The sequence below is a fragment of the Perna viridis genome, chromosome 2 (assembly GCF_037379345.1).
Source record: "Perna viridis isolate PV_CMFRI_1.1 ecotype Kerala chromosome 2, ASM3737934v1, whole genome shotgun sequence".
NCBI classification, from domain to species: Eukaryota; Metazoa; Mollusca; class Bivalvia; order Mytilida; family Mytilidae; genus Perna; species Perna viridis.
In genome coordinates, this window is record NC_142446.1 from 41,780,505 (window position 1) to 41,801,270 (window position 20,766).

A 20,766-nucleotide genomic window follows, 5' to 3' on the forward strand; every position below is an offset into this window, starting at 1 on the left:
ACAAAGTAACAAAAGTAAATGAGCAACTCGGACTCCACAAAAACTGGGAGCATGGACCAGGTGCACCGGTAGGGTAAACGTCCTCTGCTTTTCTAGAAATACCCGCCGAGTTGCTCATAAAAAGTCAAGTCCGGGGTAGACAAACGAGGAAAGGAAAACTATGACCCGTTGAATAAATCAGTTTTCATGGTGCTGATGGATACACCATAACGATTCACGAGTTCATGATGACGACCATAAAACTTCTGTAGTGATGACTTCAATCTTGTAGCAACATAAGTTGAAAGTGAGAATGTTTAGTAACTGTAAAAAAAAACCCACAAACATTTTCTTTCTTTGAAATTTGATTATGTTTCTCAAGCTAACAAAAACTTGCTCTCATATTTTCTTCTTTTCCGTGTTACTAGTGTAGGCATAGGGTATTTTTTCCAGGGCGATAAAACGAAACATAGAAGCACAATACCTGGCATGAAATTCTTTACTCGCATATACTCAAGCCGTAACATCAATATATATTTTTGAAGGGAATCACCTACAAAGCAAACAAAAGGAAACGAGGTGCACAAAAAAGCGAAGAAAAGTAAACGGAAGGAACTAACCGAAGCAAGGGTTCACATGTACTAACTATAATAACGTACCGATAGATTCTTACGGATCTGTGATTTCTTACACGCCTGTTAAAAAAATCCATCCTTTGTACGAGTGGATAGCAGCGGAACGATTGAAGAGGCGATCAGTTTTCTATGAGTATGAAACGTCCATGAAGGGACAAAATATGTACTATCTCTGGTATACAATTATCTCAAAATATACGACTTTCGACAAACATGATCAATTCCCCTTTTGTCTTCTATATAAAAATATGTACAGCAATGCTTCTACTGAAGCAATCACTTTACGATTTCAACACAATTGAAAATTTTGTAAACAAGAATGCCAGTCAAAAGATTCGAGTTTTTAAGGTGTTTGAGTAGTCTGAACTAATAAACTCGGAGTTAGAGAACGCGTACAGCAGTTTAACTTCATGATTTGTAGAAAGATTGAAGCCGAAAAGAATAAAAAAAACAAGCATTAATTTAAAGAAGCTACTATAGTTGAGATGAAACTTAAGGAAATTGTTTTTGTTGAGTTTCTTTTCTATCAAAAAAAGTCGGATGCCATAATTGACAAAAAAAAAATACAAAAATATTAAGGACAGTGAATTTAAGAAATTGGATTATTACTATTTTACTTGCATGCAATGACAAACTATTATCGGAACAAACTAACACGGAAAAGCAAACTAACATGGTAAGCATACATTTTCACGAATAACAGGGTATTAGGATAGCAACAGAATTTGTTTCTCCTATGAGGTTAGCTTATCGTTTTCTTCCATTCCCTACGATTAAAAACTTCTATTTTAGTACACATGACCAATGACCATAATTTTGCAAAGGGAACTTGTACGATTTAGTTCATGGGTAGGAATAAATTAGTTTAAGCTTTCAAAAAGAAAACAGCAGTTATCTTGCTTAAAACTAGACATAATTGTAAGTTGTGGCCGTCTATCTATTCATGTTTTGCTTCTTGTATGATTTTTAACTAAGAGAATATTGAAAAAAAAATGTTTTAATCTGGTTACTTACCTCATAGATCAAATGAATAAAGAATTTATCAATTTGAAAATGGAGGCAGGAAATGCATATTAGAAAAAAGTTCCCGATAGAAGGTATAATAATATGAGAAATTTGATATAAAAATGAAGCCGTAGAAAAAGAGTCATCATCAAGACATTATTTTCTTTTAAAGGTAGGAGGAACTGGTGGCGAAGTCTTTAATAATATAATTTCTGATATATTATTCAAGATTGTTTAACAAGTTTCCTGTATCATATTTTTTATATTATTTTTTTACTTGTTAGGGGCAAGTCCATATAGAGGTCTTTAACATAAGGTCAAAGTTGAATATCTGTGAATCTCTTTTGGCATAATTGGTAAAACTGGGACACCACAGGAGATAATTTCATTTCAAAATCCAGGTATTATCTTCAGCAGCGAGTTTTATAAGTTGCCTACATCTTCAAGGGGAGGCTTACATATACTAACAAAAATATTAATTTTTACAATGCGTTTTTTCTTTAATAATCATGTCTTGCGCAACGTTACATTTTGTCTCTCTTATGACGTTATCTTCTGAGGCACAGCAGTGACGTTACGTCAAGACGTACGTTCCCCTCACAACGATCTTTGTGCATAGATGGAGTCAACAGCATTACATTTCGCTTTTCCAAAGACCGTTTGGGATTATTACCATTGGTAAGCCTTTTCGAGTTTTTGTGAAGTTAAAACAATCAAGGCGATGCTTATATTATATTTTACTGTCTGAAATGTTTAAAACAAACGAGATCATGCATTAAAAATATTCATTCTTTTCAGCGAGGAACCACAATGGAATATCATATGGTTGGTTTATGGAAAACCAGACAGCAGCTGTCCAACCTCTGTCGATGTATATCAGGTATAAACTACCTATAATTGCCATTTATATTATCTTCAGTGTCATCTCATATTTCCTAATTATTTATGGCACTGGTAAAAAGAAACGGAAATTTTGTTAATATGGTCAGAAAGCTCTTCAGAGTGTAAGCGGTTTTTCCCTTAACTACTTTTAAAAGTCTTTATACCGTTTGTAGATTTCAAATTGTAATTTAAACTATAAATATTAGTGTACTACATGAAAAATAACTACTTAAAAGGTAACCTTCTTGAAAAAAAACATGACCCCAGTCTTTATAAAAATTGAACTAGTTCTTTTCTTATCTTGCAGGTTGTGGCTTTCTATCTGTTTCTTCTTTGCATCTTCTGTTTCTTTATTCAAGTATTCGATGGCAGCAGAAGGAAAGGTAATAAATAAGATCTTTATAATTTACTTCATTACTCTATGTAGTATAGCATTAATGATAAAAAAAATAAAATAAGACACTTCAAAACTGACATCTTGAATTTTGTACATCTAAAGTAAGGAATAATTGCTCTACAACTTCATCTTTCTTATTTACTGAAAGATTAATTTGAGAGTACCTGATGAACTATGCTAAATGTCGACATTCTTTCTTGAAAACAGATTACCGTAAAGTAGAAAAACCTGATGGAGGTAAAGGTGATTATGAAGAACTCTTCAAAAACATGTAAGTTTATCAAATATGTAAATTCTCTAAAACATGCACTACTGGAACACATTTTGTGTTATTTTATGTTATTCATTGGAAATATTTCAAACTTCCATATGATACATGCAAAGATAAGGATATATATAATAGTAGAATAAACTGATTACATGTATTTTCAAGATAACAAATCAATCAGTGGTTTTGAAATTTAACATTAATCTTTGAATGATGTAAAATGTGCTTCCACAATTCATTAATATATAACTTTAGATATATATTACTTATGAGTTAGAAAATCACCCTTCTTTGTACACCTACGTTTTCTACACATATCTAAATTGTCCTGACTTTTTCACAGGGATTTGAATAACAACAACAGATTTCAATCATATGATTATCCAATGGACCATCGTGAAAGATACAGACTCCACTGCAGTTGCCTAACATGCCTTAACATGTGAACTTTTTAAGAGGCCTACAGTGTTGATTTCATTTATTTTCTGATATTTGTTCTTGTTTTGCTTAAATAAATATTTATTCTACATATTGCATGTCATTCCATTCACATTTATTATATTCTCCAGTTATGAATGAATGTATCAGGTAGTCTACATCCATAGCACAAATAAACTAATTAATTAGAAGTAAAAATACTTAAGTTTCAAAGAGGAACCCTATAATCCAAGGAAGGACTAGAACACAAATAGAACAATAGAAGAACAAATCACATGGTAAAAAGGAAATAGAAAGCAAACAGAAAAAAAAACCATATCCCAAACCACACTAAAAACTAAAAGAACAGGTTAAGCCATATTGCTATCTACTTAATATCGTTGGAAACAGATCAAATAGCAACTATTAACTTTGTATCATGGCACAGTTTTGTAATTAGATTTGTAATCCAAGTTTCAAGCTCCCAGTGGCAAATAAAAAAAAGGGGGGGTGCTGTCTTGCCTCTACTTACTCCAGTGATTTTAATTTTTTACTATATAATCCAAACTTTTCAGCATAAAAAAGAAGGTGGGGGTTGGAGCTTTTGGATCCACCTATGAATAAGTTTCATCATCTTCAGAAAGGGAACAAACCCACAACCATCAACACTCTACCAAAGTGCAAAACATTACAAATACAATTGTGATATAAGGGTAAAAGATTTATTGAGCATCATATTTAAATATTTTGTTCTATCAAAGCTTTCATCAGAGGCTTTAGTTAACATTATCTTTCAGACATCAATATATAATGTATCTTCTACTTATCAACTTTTCACTGAACCATTCTTCTATAATATAGAAATGTAATACAAAAATGTAATAGATTACCAAAATGTATTGTCAAAATACCAGTAAATGTTACAAAATGTAAAAAGAAATTGTTTGAATTTCTTTATCATTACATTTAAAGTACCTTCTACTGTTTCCTGAGAATTTTTAACATTAATAAGGTCATTTTCAGAATTTAATAATAAAAAAAAAAAACTGCATAAACATTTAATCATAAAAAAAAATCTGAGTTGATTCCAGATTCATAGAAATTTTGAGCATTGTATATGAGCATTTTTCTTTTTGAGTATACCTTGAGTAAAAAAAAAAAACAATCAGATTTTTTCTCTTATTCTGGAAAATCAAAAATCATAAGCAATTCTCACTTTTTTTTTTAAAGATTGTGATATACCTTGAGTAAAAAAAAAAAAAAAGGAAATTTTCCTCTTATTCTGGGAAATCACAAATCATAAGTAACTCTCACTTTTTTTTTTAAGATTGTGATAATTAATGATTTTAACAAAAAAAAAAGAAGAAAAGTCATTCGGTTTGGATACATTATTCCTTATTAACCAACATTAGTTTTCATGACAGTATACAACAAGTATCAAAATATCAAGATAGTTCTTTGGGAATCGGTCAAATCTCTTCAATATATATTACAGATTCAGTATCTAAGTTATACAAAGAAGAAAAGAAGAAAAAATGTAAGATCTTTCTCCTTACAAATGTACAAATATGAACATGAGTATATAAAATGTTTACATTTACAAAACTAACAATCAACATCTGAGATCTGAGACTAGCTCATTTCTCGTGTTGGGGACTATCAAATACTTTGGCACTAGGCTACACATTAACAAGACTTTCTTATTTAAATGTCACAATGGCTAAACAAAAAGAATATTTACATACATCAGATCTAAAAATGGCTAATCTAAAATATCAGATCACATATGTGTAAAAGAAAACAGTACATATTAAGACAACCTTAATTCTACAAACAGAAACAAAACATACAGTTTAAGTACCTCTAGGTACAATGCATATGAAATGCTATACATTTAGTTGTCATAACTACACAATTTTCATTTGGGGGGGGGAGCAGTGGAACAAGACACATTTTAAACATATGCAATTTTCAGCAATTTCCAAGCATAAGTCCAAGCCAAAACTGGATCAGCCAATGTTTTTTATGACTAATAATGACAAAAAAAGCAATAAAGATTTAAAACTACTTCTCCATATCTTGTAACAAAAAAGTTCATAGTGGCTCTTAAAAACAAAGAATTCATCTATAAATGTGTTTATGAAGATAAAAAATATTATATGAAAATAAAACTTTGAGTAAAAGGTTTCATTAGGACTAAATATTGGTTTAAAAATATTAAGTCACAGTAAAATGTTATATTTGATCAGAACATGATAAATGGATTTCTATGATACATGATCACACAACGTTAAAGCATTCATCTGTAACTAGCACCCAAAATCTTTATTTCAGACCTCTGTATGGTCCTACAACAATTTCTGAAAAAAAAAAAATTGGCTGAACCATACATATCATTGAATACAAAAAGTTGTTATAATCTACATATAATAATAAAAATATCATCAGATCATATTATTGTAGCTCATCTTGTAGTTTATAATGTAATCATTCTGTGTGAGGCTCCTAGTCATGAGCTGAGCCCCAATATCATTAACCAAAACACTTGAATGTTGATAAAATAATTTCAAATGGTTGAATTCCAATACCACGAGATCACATCATTTATTGGTAAATATGATACATTTAGATTAAAATACACATGTATACATTTTTTATACAAGCATTATAAGTTACTTATATTGTCTCTATATTGCATACCCTTAACTCCTCCCTATTACTAAAGTGCAAACAATATATCACACCACTAGACCAATATCGCATACCCTATATCACATATGCTATATCACACCCCTAGACCTATATTGCATACACTATTTAACACCCATAGACTTATATCACATACCCTATATACCCTACTAGGAACACACCTATAGTATAGTTAAAATAAATAGTATAATGAAAATGACGTCAAAATAAGTATCCCATGCCATATCAACCCGTGTTCTATATCACCCCTCTGGCTGGTGACTCTTGGGGTGATATACCAGTAAAAGTCTTGGGTTGATATGGCATATGAAACAGATTTTGGCATGAAATATTCAGTATATATTTATAATTGATATTGGAAATTTCAATCGATACTTGCTACGTAACTTAAAAGTTCAATTAACACAAACAGACACTGTATTACTAGTATATGAAGAGAAAACTTACATCCATTCATCGTTTTTTGTTAACCTCAACTTGGTTACATCTCTCTGGCTCAATATCATCAGGACAGGCGCATGTCCTTCCACCATTAGGTGTTGGTAAACAAAGGAATGAACATCCACCATTATTCCTAGCACAGGCATTGTTAACTATAATGGTACATAAGGTTTGGTTATTGTACATTTCCTGCAGTATTTGGGCTTTGGTAGTATTTGGTAACATACAAGCTTAAGGCTCTTGTGCCACATTTATTCACAAGTATAACTAGTTAACAACATTTTCTGCGTTGAGTGTAGAAATTTATCTTTTAATGTTATTTTCATTATCACTTGAGAAAAAATGAAGGCAGCGAGTCAAGGATATGTAAAATACATGTACGAAGATGGTCTTCATGTAACTGCATTAAAGAAGAAAGTCTTGCAACATAGCTAAGTCTACTTGCATGACTTTAAAAAAGTCAAAGAAAATGCTTAAAAGTTCTATAATTAAAACAGTTGTTTTGATTTCATGATGTCACCAACTGTTAAGAACTCCCCCAGACATGAGTTATTTCTGAAACATGTGATGTCAGGGTCATATAATGACTTACTTCTAGGACATTGTGCCTTAACAGCAGTAATTCCATACAGTTTACCATTTCCTCCTAATGGTAAACTTAAAAGTTCATCAGATACCTGACCATCACGGGTAACACTGGATATTCCTTGTCTGGAATAGAGCAATAAAATTATGTTAGGTAATAATACAAGACAAATTTTCCCAACCATAAATCCTCTCTTAAAAGGATATCTGTCTTTAGATGTGTCTTTTATTTACTTCAGGCAAGTTATCAATTATTATTTTCTAATATGACGACTTCATATTGTCAAACAGTATATGTCAGTGCAACCACACCTTTAGCACCTGTGCACTGTCTCTGATCTTTCGCTGTCCCTTCGAGACAAAACACTCATTTAAAAACGTTTATGTGATGATTTAACGGCTGATAGGTTATCTAATTGAAATCAGTTATATAAATACACACATTTGGCACATACGAAGACATAAACATACAAATTTAATGCAACTTCCATACCGGGGAGGTTAAATGGAACAGTCGTTATTTTGGCCACACCTAGGGAAATTTTTGTCACAAAAATTACTGTATTTGTCATATTAGAAAAGAAATAATTCCTTCCGGGGGTAGATTTGTACTCATTTTAACATGGGTTTGGTATTTGTATTCTCATTTAACACCTCGCTTTCGCTCGGTATTAAATAATCGAATATAAATGCCGTACCCATGTTAAAATGTGTACAAATCTACCCCCTCCACGAATTATTTCTTAAATAGAGGGGGAACTTTCACCAATCATCATGATGTCAACTGAGTTGAAGTGTGTAATAAAAAATATATACAGGCCAGGTTCCATACCTTGTTTGGTAGAGGTCTAAAAATAATACTTTAGAAATGTCATTGCTTCATAATGCACAGTTTATTCTACACAGTATTAGACAACTGATGCATTGATAATATTTGATTTCTTTTATAAGTTCATTGTTACAAAAACAACTAGAAATTCAGATATTTTTAGATGCAGTGGGTATGTTAAATTATAATGTAAGTTGTAGCATGAACAGTGTCAACCTGTCTGGTGTGTTAGTTATCTCCCTTTGCATGAAAAGTATGAGAATCCTAAAATACATTTTACACTTACATGGTCCAATCAGACCAATAAATGGTACTGCCAGAAAATGTTAAACCAAATGGATATGGAGCATCCTCTGTTAATGTGGCTCGACCAGCACCATCTGCTCTCATACACTCTATCTTCCTAGTTCCTGTAATAAATATGGCATTTCAAGTCAATCATACAATTAAATGAGTGAGTGTGATTTTATGGTCTTTAGCAGATATTTCATGCACATCTGATCAATCAAACAGACCCTGCTTTGTGTTAATCCACCAAACTCGGCAAATTTTGTACAGTGCAAACTTACAAAAGCAACAACCAACATGTAGGCATGTCAACCAACTTGGACACATGAGCTACTATATGTCAGATGCTTGGCAAAAAGGCAAAACCTCCAATTTTTAAAGTCATTGGTGTTACTTAGCCAGAAATCCAATCCAATGACTTCTCACTCTCTGATCATGTAAAATGAGAGGTTCAGGTTCCATTCCTCCATACCCAGTATTGACCAAAGAAGAAAGAAGTTTGTCACTTTAAACATTGCAGGAGCACAGAAAATGATTAATTTGTAATGTAGTATTTCATTTTAGTTTCAATAGTCTTCTAAGTTTATGCTGTTGTTCTATGTTCAGTACAAATTGATATGCCTACTTTTTTTAAATTTCATATTTTGTGTATTTTTAAAAGTAATTTATCTAATTCAAAAGTGGTTTTTAAATCCTCACCAGCATCTCCCCAGCACAGTTGGTTGGTATAGACATCTAAAGCCAGACCATTGGGTAGACCTAAATCTGTTCCAACCATCACCTCTCTGTGTGTACCATCCATGTAGGCCTTTTCTATTTTAGGGGAGCCTCTATTCCAATCAGTCCAGTATATCATACTATGTAATATAATTATCAGTTTATTGTTTTTTGTCTTTTGACTGTAGTATGTTGATTTGTTTGTAGAATAATTTAAGATACTACCATAAATATCAATAAAGATTTTATGAACCTTCAAATATTGTTAGTTTATATTTACATTGATATCAGTTCAGGGAGTTTGAAAATTTTATGGTTTGACAAGTAATTAGTGTAAGTTCTGTTTGAAAACAAGGATTTCAATGAAAAATTGACATTGAATAGAGTAAATATTTTTTTAATAAAAAAAAAAACCAAACAAACCAAGTTAATTGATACTTTCAAACATTTAAAGTGCAAGTGTATAATGGGTACAACAACCCTTTTAGTATGTATATATTTTTGATTTTGTTTCACTTAAAAAAATCTTTACCACTCAGCTTGAAGCCCTTGAATTAAAGTTTAAGACTGAGATCATAGGATTGACAATAACTTTTTAAACGGTCAATCAAATAGCAGATTTATGTATTTCTTATATGAATGGAGTTTACCCTTTATATGGATCAGCAACAATAGCCCTTGGATTGACTAAGTCATCAGATATCAATGTTTTCTTGTTGGTTCCATCAAGATTAGCAACTTGTATAATGTCTAGTTCTGAATCTGTCCAATAAATGTTCCTGGAGACAAAGTCAATTGATATTCCTTCTGGTGATCTTTGAGCTTTAATATTGGAGAATAAAAAAAGTTCAACAACATTACAGCTGAAATAGATGTACAATGACATATGTCTAAACCTTACCCATGAGATTTATTCCCTTCAGGTTAGTGTTCAATTTAATACAAGTTAAAATTTATTAAAATGGGCAGAAAGATGGATAAGACAATTCCTGCTTAAGACAGGATGTCAGTATATTCATGGTTCTAAGATTCATTGTATAAGAAAGCTTGTATAAGAGGTTAATTTTTAACATTTCTACAGACAAATCCTATAGGTACTTGTTTTAATACGTGTATTAGGTTTTACAGCCCTAACCCAACTTTGATATCATTAATGGTCAGTTAACATCATCCAGAATAATCTGAACAAACAGCAGCTCAAAATTTTCACAGCTTTTACTTTTCGCCTATTTAAAAAAAGCACTTACAATCAATGATAACAGTTTCATTAGAGCCGTCCAATCTAGACTTGATAATCCTGCCTCCATAGACATCAGTCCAGTATATCTCTCCCTCCACACAGTCAGAATCAACAGCAATTATCAGCTCATCTGTAATGATCAAAATAAATTTGAATTTTTACACTTTGTTTCAGCTTTATTAGCATATGAACCATTATTTTTTATATCAAGCTTGAGGTTAGCATATTTATTCAAGTGTATATTAAGCCTATAATATGGGTAATATTTCTTGATTGCTTTTACATGTTTTTATTTTGTGATTTTTTCTGTGTTTTGTCAGCTTCAATAGCATTATTTTCGTCATTGAATCTTGAAATAAAAGGTCATCACTTTGTTTTCTTTCACAAACACCCTACTAACATATTAGTTACTTATGCATTGTGCGTAACTGCCAGCAGTAAAGTGGTTTGTCCAACCAGAGCACATTATTACTGACACAGAGGTAAATACTGTTTTTCTGAGGACTGTAAACATTTTACAATAAAAATTAATGAATGAGTGACTATTTGTTTCACTGAAGAAACTATTTATTTCAACAAACTGATTAGTATTCCCTTTGACTCTATTCTCTGTTAAGTATGATTAAGAGCAAAACACAAGAAGGCCATATCATGCCATAAGGGAAAATATCAGGATACTGGATTACATAAAAAATACTATAGAGTAATGCATGTCACATGACCATGTATAGACCAGTTAAAATACTGATATTAAATCTGACCTGAAGTAACACCTTTCAAAACTTTCCAACAATAATTCAAATAACAGATACTGTGAAAGACCTTTTTTTGCGTGGATGCATTTACAAATTTTCATGGTTTAGGAAAGAAACATTAGTCCGTTGATTCTTGAATTTGTGGATTCGTCACCTCCATGATACAAATGCATGGAACATTTTCTTTTCATTGGAACCAAATTTCATCGTTTGTCAAAACAATGAAAACCATGAAAATTGGTATGCCATGAACAGATAAACAGACTCTTCTGCCGTACCTTTAAGACCGTTAGAGTGGGGAAATGGTTACAGACCAATGTATGGTAAGACAACAACCCAACCACTAGTAGGACACACTCTGAATGAGTTCTTAAGGGCATTATTAACAACAATTGGTTCCACTAACCATTACTACGGATATATGAGAATTCTTATAAGGGGCAACTTGGTTTGACTCTTAATTGAGTAGTTAAAATTAAAAAGTACAACCACTCACTAGGTTTATATAGTAATCTTTCTCCTATATAATCCTGAGTCTGTGCATATGGCACTTTGTGTAATGTGTATCCTCTACTAAATACCAAGTAATTATCTTGATCTGTCATTCCTACAAAATATCACAACCATCTAAATAAAATAAATATATACATGATACAAAATTGTTGAAATATTTACTCAATTTATTCTGCAACTGTTGTCTTTCAGCAGTCAAATTGCATTGATTGTGTATTTACAACTGATACACCATCACTGACTGAAAATAACAATTTGAGGTGACCACACAAAAATTACAATTTATTAAAGTATCCTGGTTCAAGTGCCACAAAACTTGAAAATTATTTAAGTCTACCCTAATTCCTTCAACAACATATTTGTCCAGTGTGGTGGACGTGTTTTTGAACAAACGGTTGGCATTCCAATGGGAACAAATTGTGCTCCTTTACTTGCTGACCTATTCCTTCACTCTTACGAGGCTGACTTTATAGCTGATTTGATCCAAAGGAAGAATATCGTTTGGCTAGATCCTTTAATCTCAGTTTCCGCTATATAAATGATGTATTATCTTGAAACAATCCTAATTTCGGGGGTTTGATACATGGCATCTACCCCAAAGAACTTGAGATAAAGGATACTACACACACTGCAAGGTCAGCTTCATATCTTGACCTACACTTAGAAATCGATGGTAAAGGAAAACTATTGACCAAACTTTATGACAAATGTGATGACTTTTCATTCAGAATTGTCAACTTTCTTTTCATCTGTGGCAACATCCCTTCAGCACCTGCATATGGAGTGTTCATATCACAACTCATGTTATGCCAGAGCTTGCCGAAACTATGCAGACTTTTTGCATCACGCTAGAACAATAACAAATAGGCTTTTGGAAAGGGGTATGTTGCTACAAGATTGAAGTCATCACTACAGAAGTTTTATGGTCGTCGTCATGAACTCGTGGATCATTATGGTGTATCCATATGCACCATGAAAACTGATTTATTCAATGGTTCATAGTTTTCCTTTCCTCGTTTGTTTATCCCAGACTTGACTTTTATGAGCAACTTGACGGGTGTTTTTAGAAAAGCAGAGGATGCTTACCCTACCGGGGCACCTGGTCCATGCTCCCAGTTTTTAGTGGAGTCCGACTTGCTCATTTGCTTTTGTTACTTTGTATGTATGATCTTAGTTACTTTATGTTCTTTGTTGTGTATGTCTGTTTTCCATGTCTGGTATTTGTCCCTGAATTGCATTCTTTTGATTACCGCTATAACCTTGGTTCCCTTGATTACTCTTTCAACCAGGTTTTCTTATATGAACTTACGTTCACATCTAAATCCATCTCCTCTGTAGTTACTGTTACATACACAGACAAATATATCCACATTTAATACACAGCGAGCATTTCTATCACATATGTTAGGATCTCTTCTACAGGAATCTGAACCTGTTAAATAAATACTTATCAAACTGACAGTAAATACAAAAAAGAGCATTAATTGCAGTTCAAACTTTAAACAGCCGCCCTTCAGTAAATAGTTAAAGTGAACCATATATAAACCAAGTTACCTTGGACAGAAGGATTTAGTCAATTTTATCAAATGTTTTGTTTACACATTTATATAGATAGGAAAGGACTTAAAAAGATGTCTGGTTTAGAAAGGTTTCCAGTTTTTTTTTTCAGGGTTGGGCTGACAGGTTGAACTGTATTCACTTATATAAGGAAGGCAATGGCATCAAGTGCAAACAAAGTCAAAATATTTTTTCTTCGCAAAGCTTGTTTAGGACATTTTCATCAGTGATTAGTGGGAGAGTCAAAGGGCATTCCAAATATTTGTAAAATTATTGGAAGAACAGTTCTGATATCAGAGTATATGACAGGGTTTTATCAAGATCCTTCCAACCAGAAGAAGCTTTTTTTAAAAATGTCAGAGTAGTTTCAAAAATAAATAACATAGACGTCTTCAAACATTATGGTATTGTTCACCCAGTTGAAGCTATATCTGAATATTGTGATAAAATCTAGACCTCTAAGTAAAGGCTCAATTTAAAGAACATTATTATGACTATGCAACAAGTATTAAACTTTCTTATTTTGTAGACAATTATGTATATATACATAGTTTTTTGGTGAATTCTGCAATAAAAATCTGCAATTGATTTACGGTTGTATAAAAACAAAACATAATAATTAAAATCTGATAAATTAATATTAACGAGCTTTGCTACTGACTGTGAAATAAGACTACTTTCTGGAATGGTTGCCCTTTTACTGTGAAGGTACTTAAATTCATGTATACCAATTTTCATGGATTTGGGAAGAAACACAAATTCATGGATTCTTTAATTCATGGTTCTGTGGTATTCAATATACACATCAATGCAAATCTCCTTTTCCATGGGAACCAAATTTCCTGGTTTGGCATACCCACAAAAACCATGAAAATTGGTACCCAATGAACAATAGTTCTTTCACAGTATGTCTAAAATGACAATGGCTTACCTCTAGGTTCACATCTATATCCATCACCAACATATCCTGCTGAACATCTACACCTGTATGACAGAGAGGTTGGTTCATACAGACACTGGGCATTAGGTCCACAATTATTCACTTGATTACATGGTACCACTGAAAAAATTGAACATAGTTTAACAAACCACATAAATTCATTATTCTTTTAAAACATACTTTCAGAGAAACAATTTTTTACTTATTTATATTCCAACACTTTTTTTATTTCATGTAAAACTGTTTCTAAGCCTTTGACAAATATACTTACTCTATGAAAAGGAGGTGTTTTTTTAAGACCCAGACTTATCTAGTTATTTGCCTAAGAATTGTGCAAAATTTTATTTAGATAGTTTTATTTTGATGAAAATAAGCTTAAGGCAATCTAATTATGGAACAGATGAAGATTCTTCTAATGAAGTCTTCTAGTAAAGGATATTTGAGGGAGAAATTATTAAAGAATGGCCCAGCAAAATATGAGTTGTCCCTCTTTATAGAAAATATAACTGATATTTTCCCTGCTACAAGTAGAAGGAAAGGAAGACATTTTTTTATGAATACCAGTTCTCTGACACATTCTAAACAAATCAAATGTAAAAATATATGATCTTTCAACCTTTTAATTACCCCTTCCAATGAATCTTATGAGGAAACTTGCAGACATTGAAGGCACTATCCAGAAAACAAAACAGTGACAACACACAGACTAACCAGATAAAAACATTACAACCTCAAGAACTTTCTTGTGCAGGATATAATTAACTTTACCTCTTGATACACAAGCTTTACCATCACCATCATAACCTGGATTACACACACATCTGTATCGACTAGTTCTATCATCTAATAAACAGCGAGCATTAATATCACAGTCATTGTACATATCACATCCTTCTGGTTCGCACCTCATACCATCACCTACAGAGGAAAAATTAGTGAAAGGTCAAACTATGTGTCCTGTTAGGCATTGTTAGTATTTACCTCAAATCTTAGTCCTTTATGTTGTTGTTGATAAAACTAGATCTAGACCCACATAATCACTACAGGACTCCATATTGCTGATGATGCTAAATGACAACAATGATATATAACTGCAATTTGTTTTGAAATTAAGGTGAGAGGTAAGTAAATCAGCACCTCTAATGGCAAACTGGAATATAATGTCAGTTTTTATAGACACCATAAATTTTCTGTAGATGGAAAATCTACTATTTAGCTTGGATCACGTTTTTAAACAATCTCGATCATTTCCACATATCAATTTGTAAATTTAGACATTTGTAACAAATCCACAGTGTCACTAATTAATATAGGTGTATATAAATGCTATAGGTGACTGCACAAGTGGCCCATGATCAATTAAACCGAAAATATTCTTGTTTTCACCCCCTAACAGTTCTTAACATTTGAATTTTGAATATATTTTAACCATTAAGATGCTGGTTATTATTACTGGGTTTTGTTTTACAAATATTTCACACTGTCACTGTGAATTCTTTGAACCACCTGTCACCATAGGTTTGAATTTCATCACTGTGTACCATACATCTTTACCGTGTGAGGCTTTAATTTTTAGCAGTTGTAAAGCTTTTAAAATCCACTTCACACTATTGGCAAGAACTATGGATGTGTAAAATCTGACCATTCACTCACAAACCTGACATAAAAGTCCTTTGGAGTTTGTCTGATTTTACAGATCCACAATTTTTTATGCAAAAATTAAGTCTTCTCGCCAATAGTGTGGAGTTGATTTTAAAAGCCTTTCAACTGATAAATTTATGCATACTGAATAATTGACCAACACTCAAAATAAATCAGGCAACAATTAAAAAAAAATACCCATAAATCCATTTCTACAGAGACATCTGTATTTTCCGACAATGACATCATTGACACAATCAGCATTAGGATCGCAGTTCTGTGTGACACGACAGTCAGCCTCAACACAGCTGGTTCCGTCCCCTGTAAACCCAGCTGTACATACACAACCATATCTCTTACTGTTTTCATCATAAACACACCTAGCATTTACATGGCAATCATCACATTCTGGAGGTGTTTCTGTAAAAAATGTATAATGTGACTATTCACTGTCTAGCTGTTAAAGTAGATCAAGCCTATTACACAGAGCATTCTTTCCTGTCATCTTGCAAAATTATACAGACAACTATACTTTCAATTAACTAATAGTGTTTGAAATGATGTGAAAAAATTGTCTTTAAATTATTCAAAAAGATTGTTTAGCATAAATCTATATATGGGAAAATTTTATAAACCCTCTTTGTAGGGAGAGAAAATTGGCGAGAAAACATCTTACAGAAATGTAAAGAGAACTTTAGTTTTTTTAATATAACCCAAAAAAGTTCTCTGACCTCCAATTTTCTTTTTGAAATATGAAATAATGTCAAATAAGAGTTCTTTATACAAATTTTTAAGAAATTTTAACCTACCAGTTTTTAAATCGTAAGTGAAACTGAAAATTCCCTACAGAATCAACACTAAATGTTGTAAAAAATCACTTATATTTAGACTCAATAATCTCAAAATTAAGTTCGATGGCCGATATTTTTTTTATCTAAAAACTTTACAGTATGTTCGATAGAGAACATCTTTGAGAAAAATTTATCTACGAAAAGTATTAAGTATGATCTACCTTAACTGACACTGTCTTGAGAAAAACTCAATCCACAATTTTTGGAATTGTTTATTCTGCTTGTCTCTGTGTGTAGTTTGTTATTCTTGTTGTTTTTCCTTGTGTCAGTTTATGTGTTCTAGAACATGTTTTTGTCTATGGGCTTTTCCATTTTATGGGCACAACAGTATTTTTGCTTGAGAAAGTGTGTAAACATCTGTCATAACACTTCATTTAAAAATAAAATTGACCAAACATGCAAAATTCTATTTTAGTATCAGGTAATACTGACATTGACCTTTACCCTACTTATCTTATAATTACTTGGTGTTGTCCTTATCTCTAAAACTTTCATCTGAGCAATATTCATAAAAAATCTTTCTACAGATTTTACTATCAACAGTCCCTACCAAATAGGATACAGGAAAAAATATGCAGTGCTTTTCAATATATATTATTGAATGCAATTTTTTATGTATCTGATCTCAATTATTATGATTATTGGACCTGCCTGGTTCTTCCATGGATCTGTACTTATAAACATATTCATATGAGAAGTGTTGGCATACCTATTCTAGTACATGTTCTGCCATCTCCAGTGTATCCAGCCAAACAAATACATCTGTAGGCAAATCTTACAATATCCCATAAACATTCTGCATTAGGATCACAGCTGCAATCAGCTAAAAACAGAAAAGATTTTTAGGCTGCATGGAAACATCATTTTTGATAAATCTTCAAAGATATAAATAACTACTTGTTCATTCATTGCAATATGAAAACCTTTTTTACTCATTTTACCCAATCATAGTAAGTTAATTATTTTATAGCAAATTTTCATTTCATATAGTACTGCCATAATATACAAACTTATTTTTGTGTTTTAATGAAATTTTAATTAGAGATCTTTTTATCAGCTTTTTACATACTGACACATTGACCTACATCTTTGACATACTAACCTATTTCCATCTTTTCACAGGTAACTCCATCACCACTGTACCCATCATTACATTGACACTCATACTTCTGTTCTTCAATGTTGTACGCACACTCAGCATCCTCGTGGCAAACTCCTGATACCTCATTACAACCAAATTCTTTAAGAAACAAAAATATTTGTAAGAAATTAATTTAAAATAAAAAACCTTGTAACTACCTAGACCACTAACTAATAAATTCTTAGAATAGGTATGAAGGAAAAAAAGAAACAATTTCATGCACAAGAACCTTTTTCTTCAAATCTCAGAGGAATTAACCCCCAAATTCAGTTTTGACTGAAATGCCATGATGGTTGTTGAAATCCATTAAAATTTTCAATTCAATATGAAAACTCACATCATTCTTGTACCACATAATTGTAACATCAGCAAGACAAGTGTTATATTTTATGATGTTAAGCACTAAAAACTCAACTTTGAAGTTTTCAATAATAGCTACATATGGAGAAACAATTAGAAAACCATAACCTTGCACTGCATGTAGTGTCAAATAACATTTCTACACTCTTGAGGATTGATTTTTTAAATGCTTGGTGAGCATCAGGAAAAATCTTAAAATTTAATTATTTCATGCGTAGAAATTCCATTTACCATTGGATGCAGTATTGATATCTTCTACCAATTATGTTGTCAGCTATTACATTGAAATTTTATGTTATCAGCTATTACATTGAAATTTGCAAAGTAAGAAATATTTACTGATAAAAAATTCCAGACCAATAGTGTAAACAGATACCTACCAATGAGTGAGCAGGATTCTCCATCACCATGGAAACCTGATTTACATTCACACTGAGGTCTTTGTAGATCACTGTTAAACACACATCTTGCATTGTCATCACAAGTGAGGTCTCCACATAAGACTGCCTCTTCTGTCAAAGTCAAAAATCAAACTACATATATATCTTCAAAATCATATAGATTTTTCAAATACTTGCCCGTCTAGTAATCAAATTGACTGATTATTTAAAACTCACCAGTCAGTTGTCTTCAATTCAACTGTATATAGTAATAGCTATTGCTGACAGTTTAAATTGTCAGAAACTAAACACAAAAATATGCTGAATGACAATGCTGACAATGATGACAGCCTATACCAATACATGTATAAGACTGCAATTTTTTGCCATCATATATAAAATATTTAATGTATGTTATTATCCACTTACTAACACATTGTCTGCCATCACCACGATAACCATGATTACACTGACATTGGAAACTGCCAGGGACATTATAACATCTAGCGTTGACATCACAGACATTTAGTTCGGGTTGACACTCATCAATATCTGTAAATATATTAATTCTAACTTGAAAAGATTTTAATCCTTAAGACAGGTGATTTCTTAAAATTATTTTATGTATCAGCAGTTTTCAGAGTTAAAACATTTGTATTATAAATGCACTATGCCATTGTTTAGAAATTTGACCAACTCAAACTTTACTATAACAGTCTGTGGAAATGGATACCAATAAAAAAAAAACTAGATGACAATTGCATGCAGTAAGCAAATATCAATGTCATCAGCTGATTAAAATAACCATTTACAATATACAATATGATAAAATAATCTTTTATCTACAAATTTATTTTTTCAATCAAAGCAGGCAGTGGACCTGACATGCCTCCTTAGAAATGGGAATTTATTTTAAGGTATGAAACCTTGATTTTTCACAATTTCAACCCCTCCAAAACTTTTTGCCTTGCTTTGCTTGGCCTTTACTTCTATTTATGCACCCCAACCCTGAAATATTGTATCTGTCCAGTCCCTCTAATGTGACCATGATAAAATTATTAATTACCAATACTCATTATAATTCCCCATTATTTATGATCATCCTACTGCAACATAAGGTAATACTGGGTAATATATTACTTCAATAAAAACATACTGACTGTAAATGCTGCCTTGGAGTAAAAACTAAAAGTATTAAATATTCTCCCATTATAAGTATCAATATTTTCCATTGATTTTATATCTATCAGAAAGGGCTGTGACATCCACAGGATTTTCATGTATGTAACTTTGTACAAGTGGCATGATGGCCATCAAAATTATAGATACTTGAATCTTTTTGGATTTCTTAAAAAAGAAATGTTTCATGTATGAATTACTTGATAAACGGTTAAATATAAATTAATTTGTAAGTACTTAGTTTAAGCTAATTCATTAAGGTAACAACAATTCAAAATTTGTTTTCAGAGAATTACATCTCTAGCTAGTATATCTTCATACATGTAAATGAAATACAAGTTATGATAATATTGATTTACATTTATAGTACAAATAAAGGATTATATTCATTAATTCAAAACCAGCCCCCAAAAGATAAAGGAATTTCAAATTAATATGAAAATCATAAAGTTCATAAGTTTATGTTCATGTATACATTGTGAAGAAGAGATTTGCACAAAAAATGAAAAATTTACCGATGTATCTTCATTTTTTGCAAGTTAAAGAAAAATTGCACAAAAGTTTTGCACAAATTTTTTATAATGAGAGTTTTAACTATCTTGATTTTAAGTCAGTCACATTTTTGCAATAATCTCTGAATTTACAATACTTTTGCAATACCTGAAGAAGCATCCTGTATACTAGTATGTAAGAACTTGCATGTGAGTATGTACATTGTTATTTATGGATTAAATGGTCTAATTTTGGTTAGATTTCAGTATAGTTTTTCATACTACCTGGTATAAAGGGAAGGTAAGGACACAAGTAATACACAGGAACTGGCATGCAACCTTGTGAATTACAATCAATCATTAGATAAGTATATGAAGATATATATATAAAAAATATTCTAACAATTAAGTACAATCATTATAGTACATGTATTCAATGATTATGATCATGGGACAGAATCAGGATACCCCTTGATTTAATGATAACCACCAGATAAAGCTCCTTAGGTAGTGAACAAGAGAATTACATAGAGATTTTACCTTTCTACAAGACAAAGATTTGAATA

The 20,766-nt window shown here is 31.7% G+C and overlaps 2 protein-coding genes across 2 annotated transcripts in view; one reads left to right on the forward strand and one right to left on the reverse strand.

The window, feature by feature from the left end:
• The first annotated feature begins 2,192 nt into the window (after positions 1-2,192).
• Positions 2,193-3,697, forward strand: LOC148625123 (uncharacterized). The gene is made up of 5 exons (XM_088568431.1): positions 2,193-2,297; positions 2,418-2,499; positions 2,809-2,884; positions 3,106-3,169; positions 3,510-3,697. Exons 1-5 carry the CDS (start codon positions 2,239-2,241, stop codon positions 3,610-3,612), a joined length of 384 nt encoding a protein of 127 aa, XP_088424557.1. The 5' UTR covers positions 2,193-2,238; the 3' UTR covers positions 3,613-3,697.
• A 594-nt stretch (positions 3,698-4,291) lies between these two features.
• LOC148625124 (nidogen-like) overlaps positions 4,292-20,766 on the reverse strand; it is a 36,860-nt gene continuing 20,385 nt past the window's right edge. The window contains exons 11-26 of the mRNA XM_088568429.1: positions 18,960-19,082; positions 18,531-18,662; positions 17,752-17,889; positions 17,359-17,472; positions 15,997-16,218; positions 14,926-15,075; positions 14,149-14,277; positions 12,970-13,092; positions 11,644-11,754; positions 10,400-10,522; positions 9,803-9,974; positions 9,135-9,292; positions 8,434-8,557; positions 7,326-7,444; positions 6,740-6,885; positions 4,292-5,943 (exon numbers count right to left, since the gene is read on the reverse strand). Of these exons, the coding sequence (XP_088424555.1) occupies positions 6,746-6,885; positions 7,326-7,444; positions 8,434-8,557; positions 9,135-9,292; positions 9,803-9,974; positions 10,400-10,522; positions 11,644-11,754; positions 12,970-13,092; positions 14,149-14,277; positions 14,926-15,075; positions 15,997-16,218; positions 17,359-17,472; positions 17,752-17,889; positions 18,531-18,662; positions 18,960-19,082 (2,078 nt within the window). The 3' untranslated portion in view covers positions 4,292-5,943; positions 6,740-6,745. The remainder of the gene's footprint in view (positions 5,944-6,739; positions 6,886-7,325; positions 7,445-8,433; positions 8,558-9,134; positions 9,293-9,802; positions 9,975-10,399; positions 10,523-11,643; positions 11,755-12,969; positions 13,093-14,148; positions 14,278-14,925; positions 15,076-15,996; positions 16,219-17,358; positions 17,473-17,751; positions 17,890-18,530; positions 18,663-18,959; positions 19,083-20,766) is intronic.

Coding starts and splice junctions, on each gene's coding strand:
- LOC148625123 (XM_088568431.1), top strand. CDS start 2,239: ATGGAGTCAACAGCATTACATTTCGCTTTTCCAAAGACCGTTTGGGAT. Junction 2,298..2,417: donor GTTTGGGATTATTACCATTG/GTAAGCCTTTTC, acceptor CATTCTTTTCAG/CGAGGAACCACAATGGAATA. Junction 2,500..2,808: donor CCTCTGTCGATGTATATCAG/GTATAAACTACC, acceptor CTTATCTTGCAG/GTTGTGGCTTTCTATCTGTT.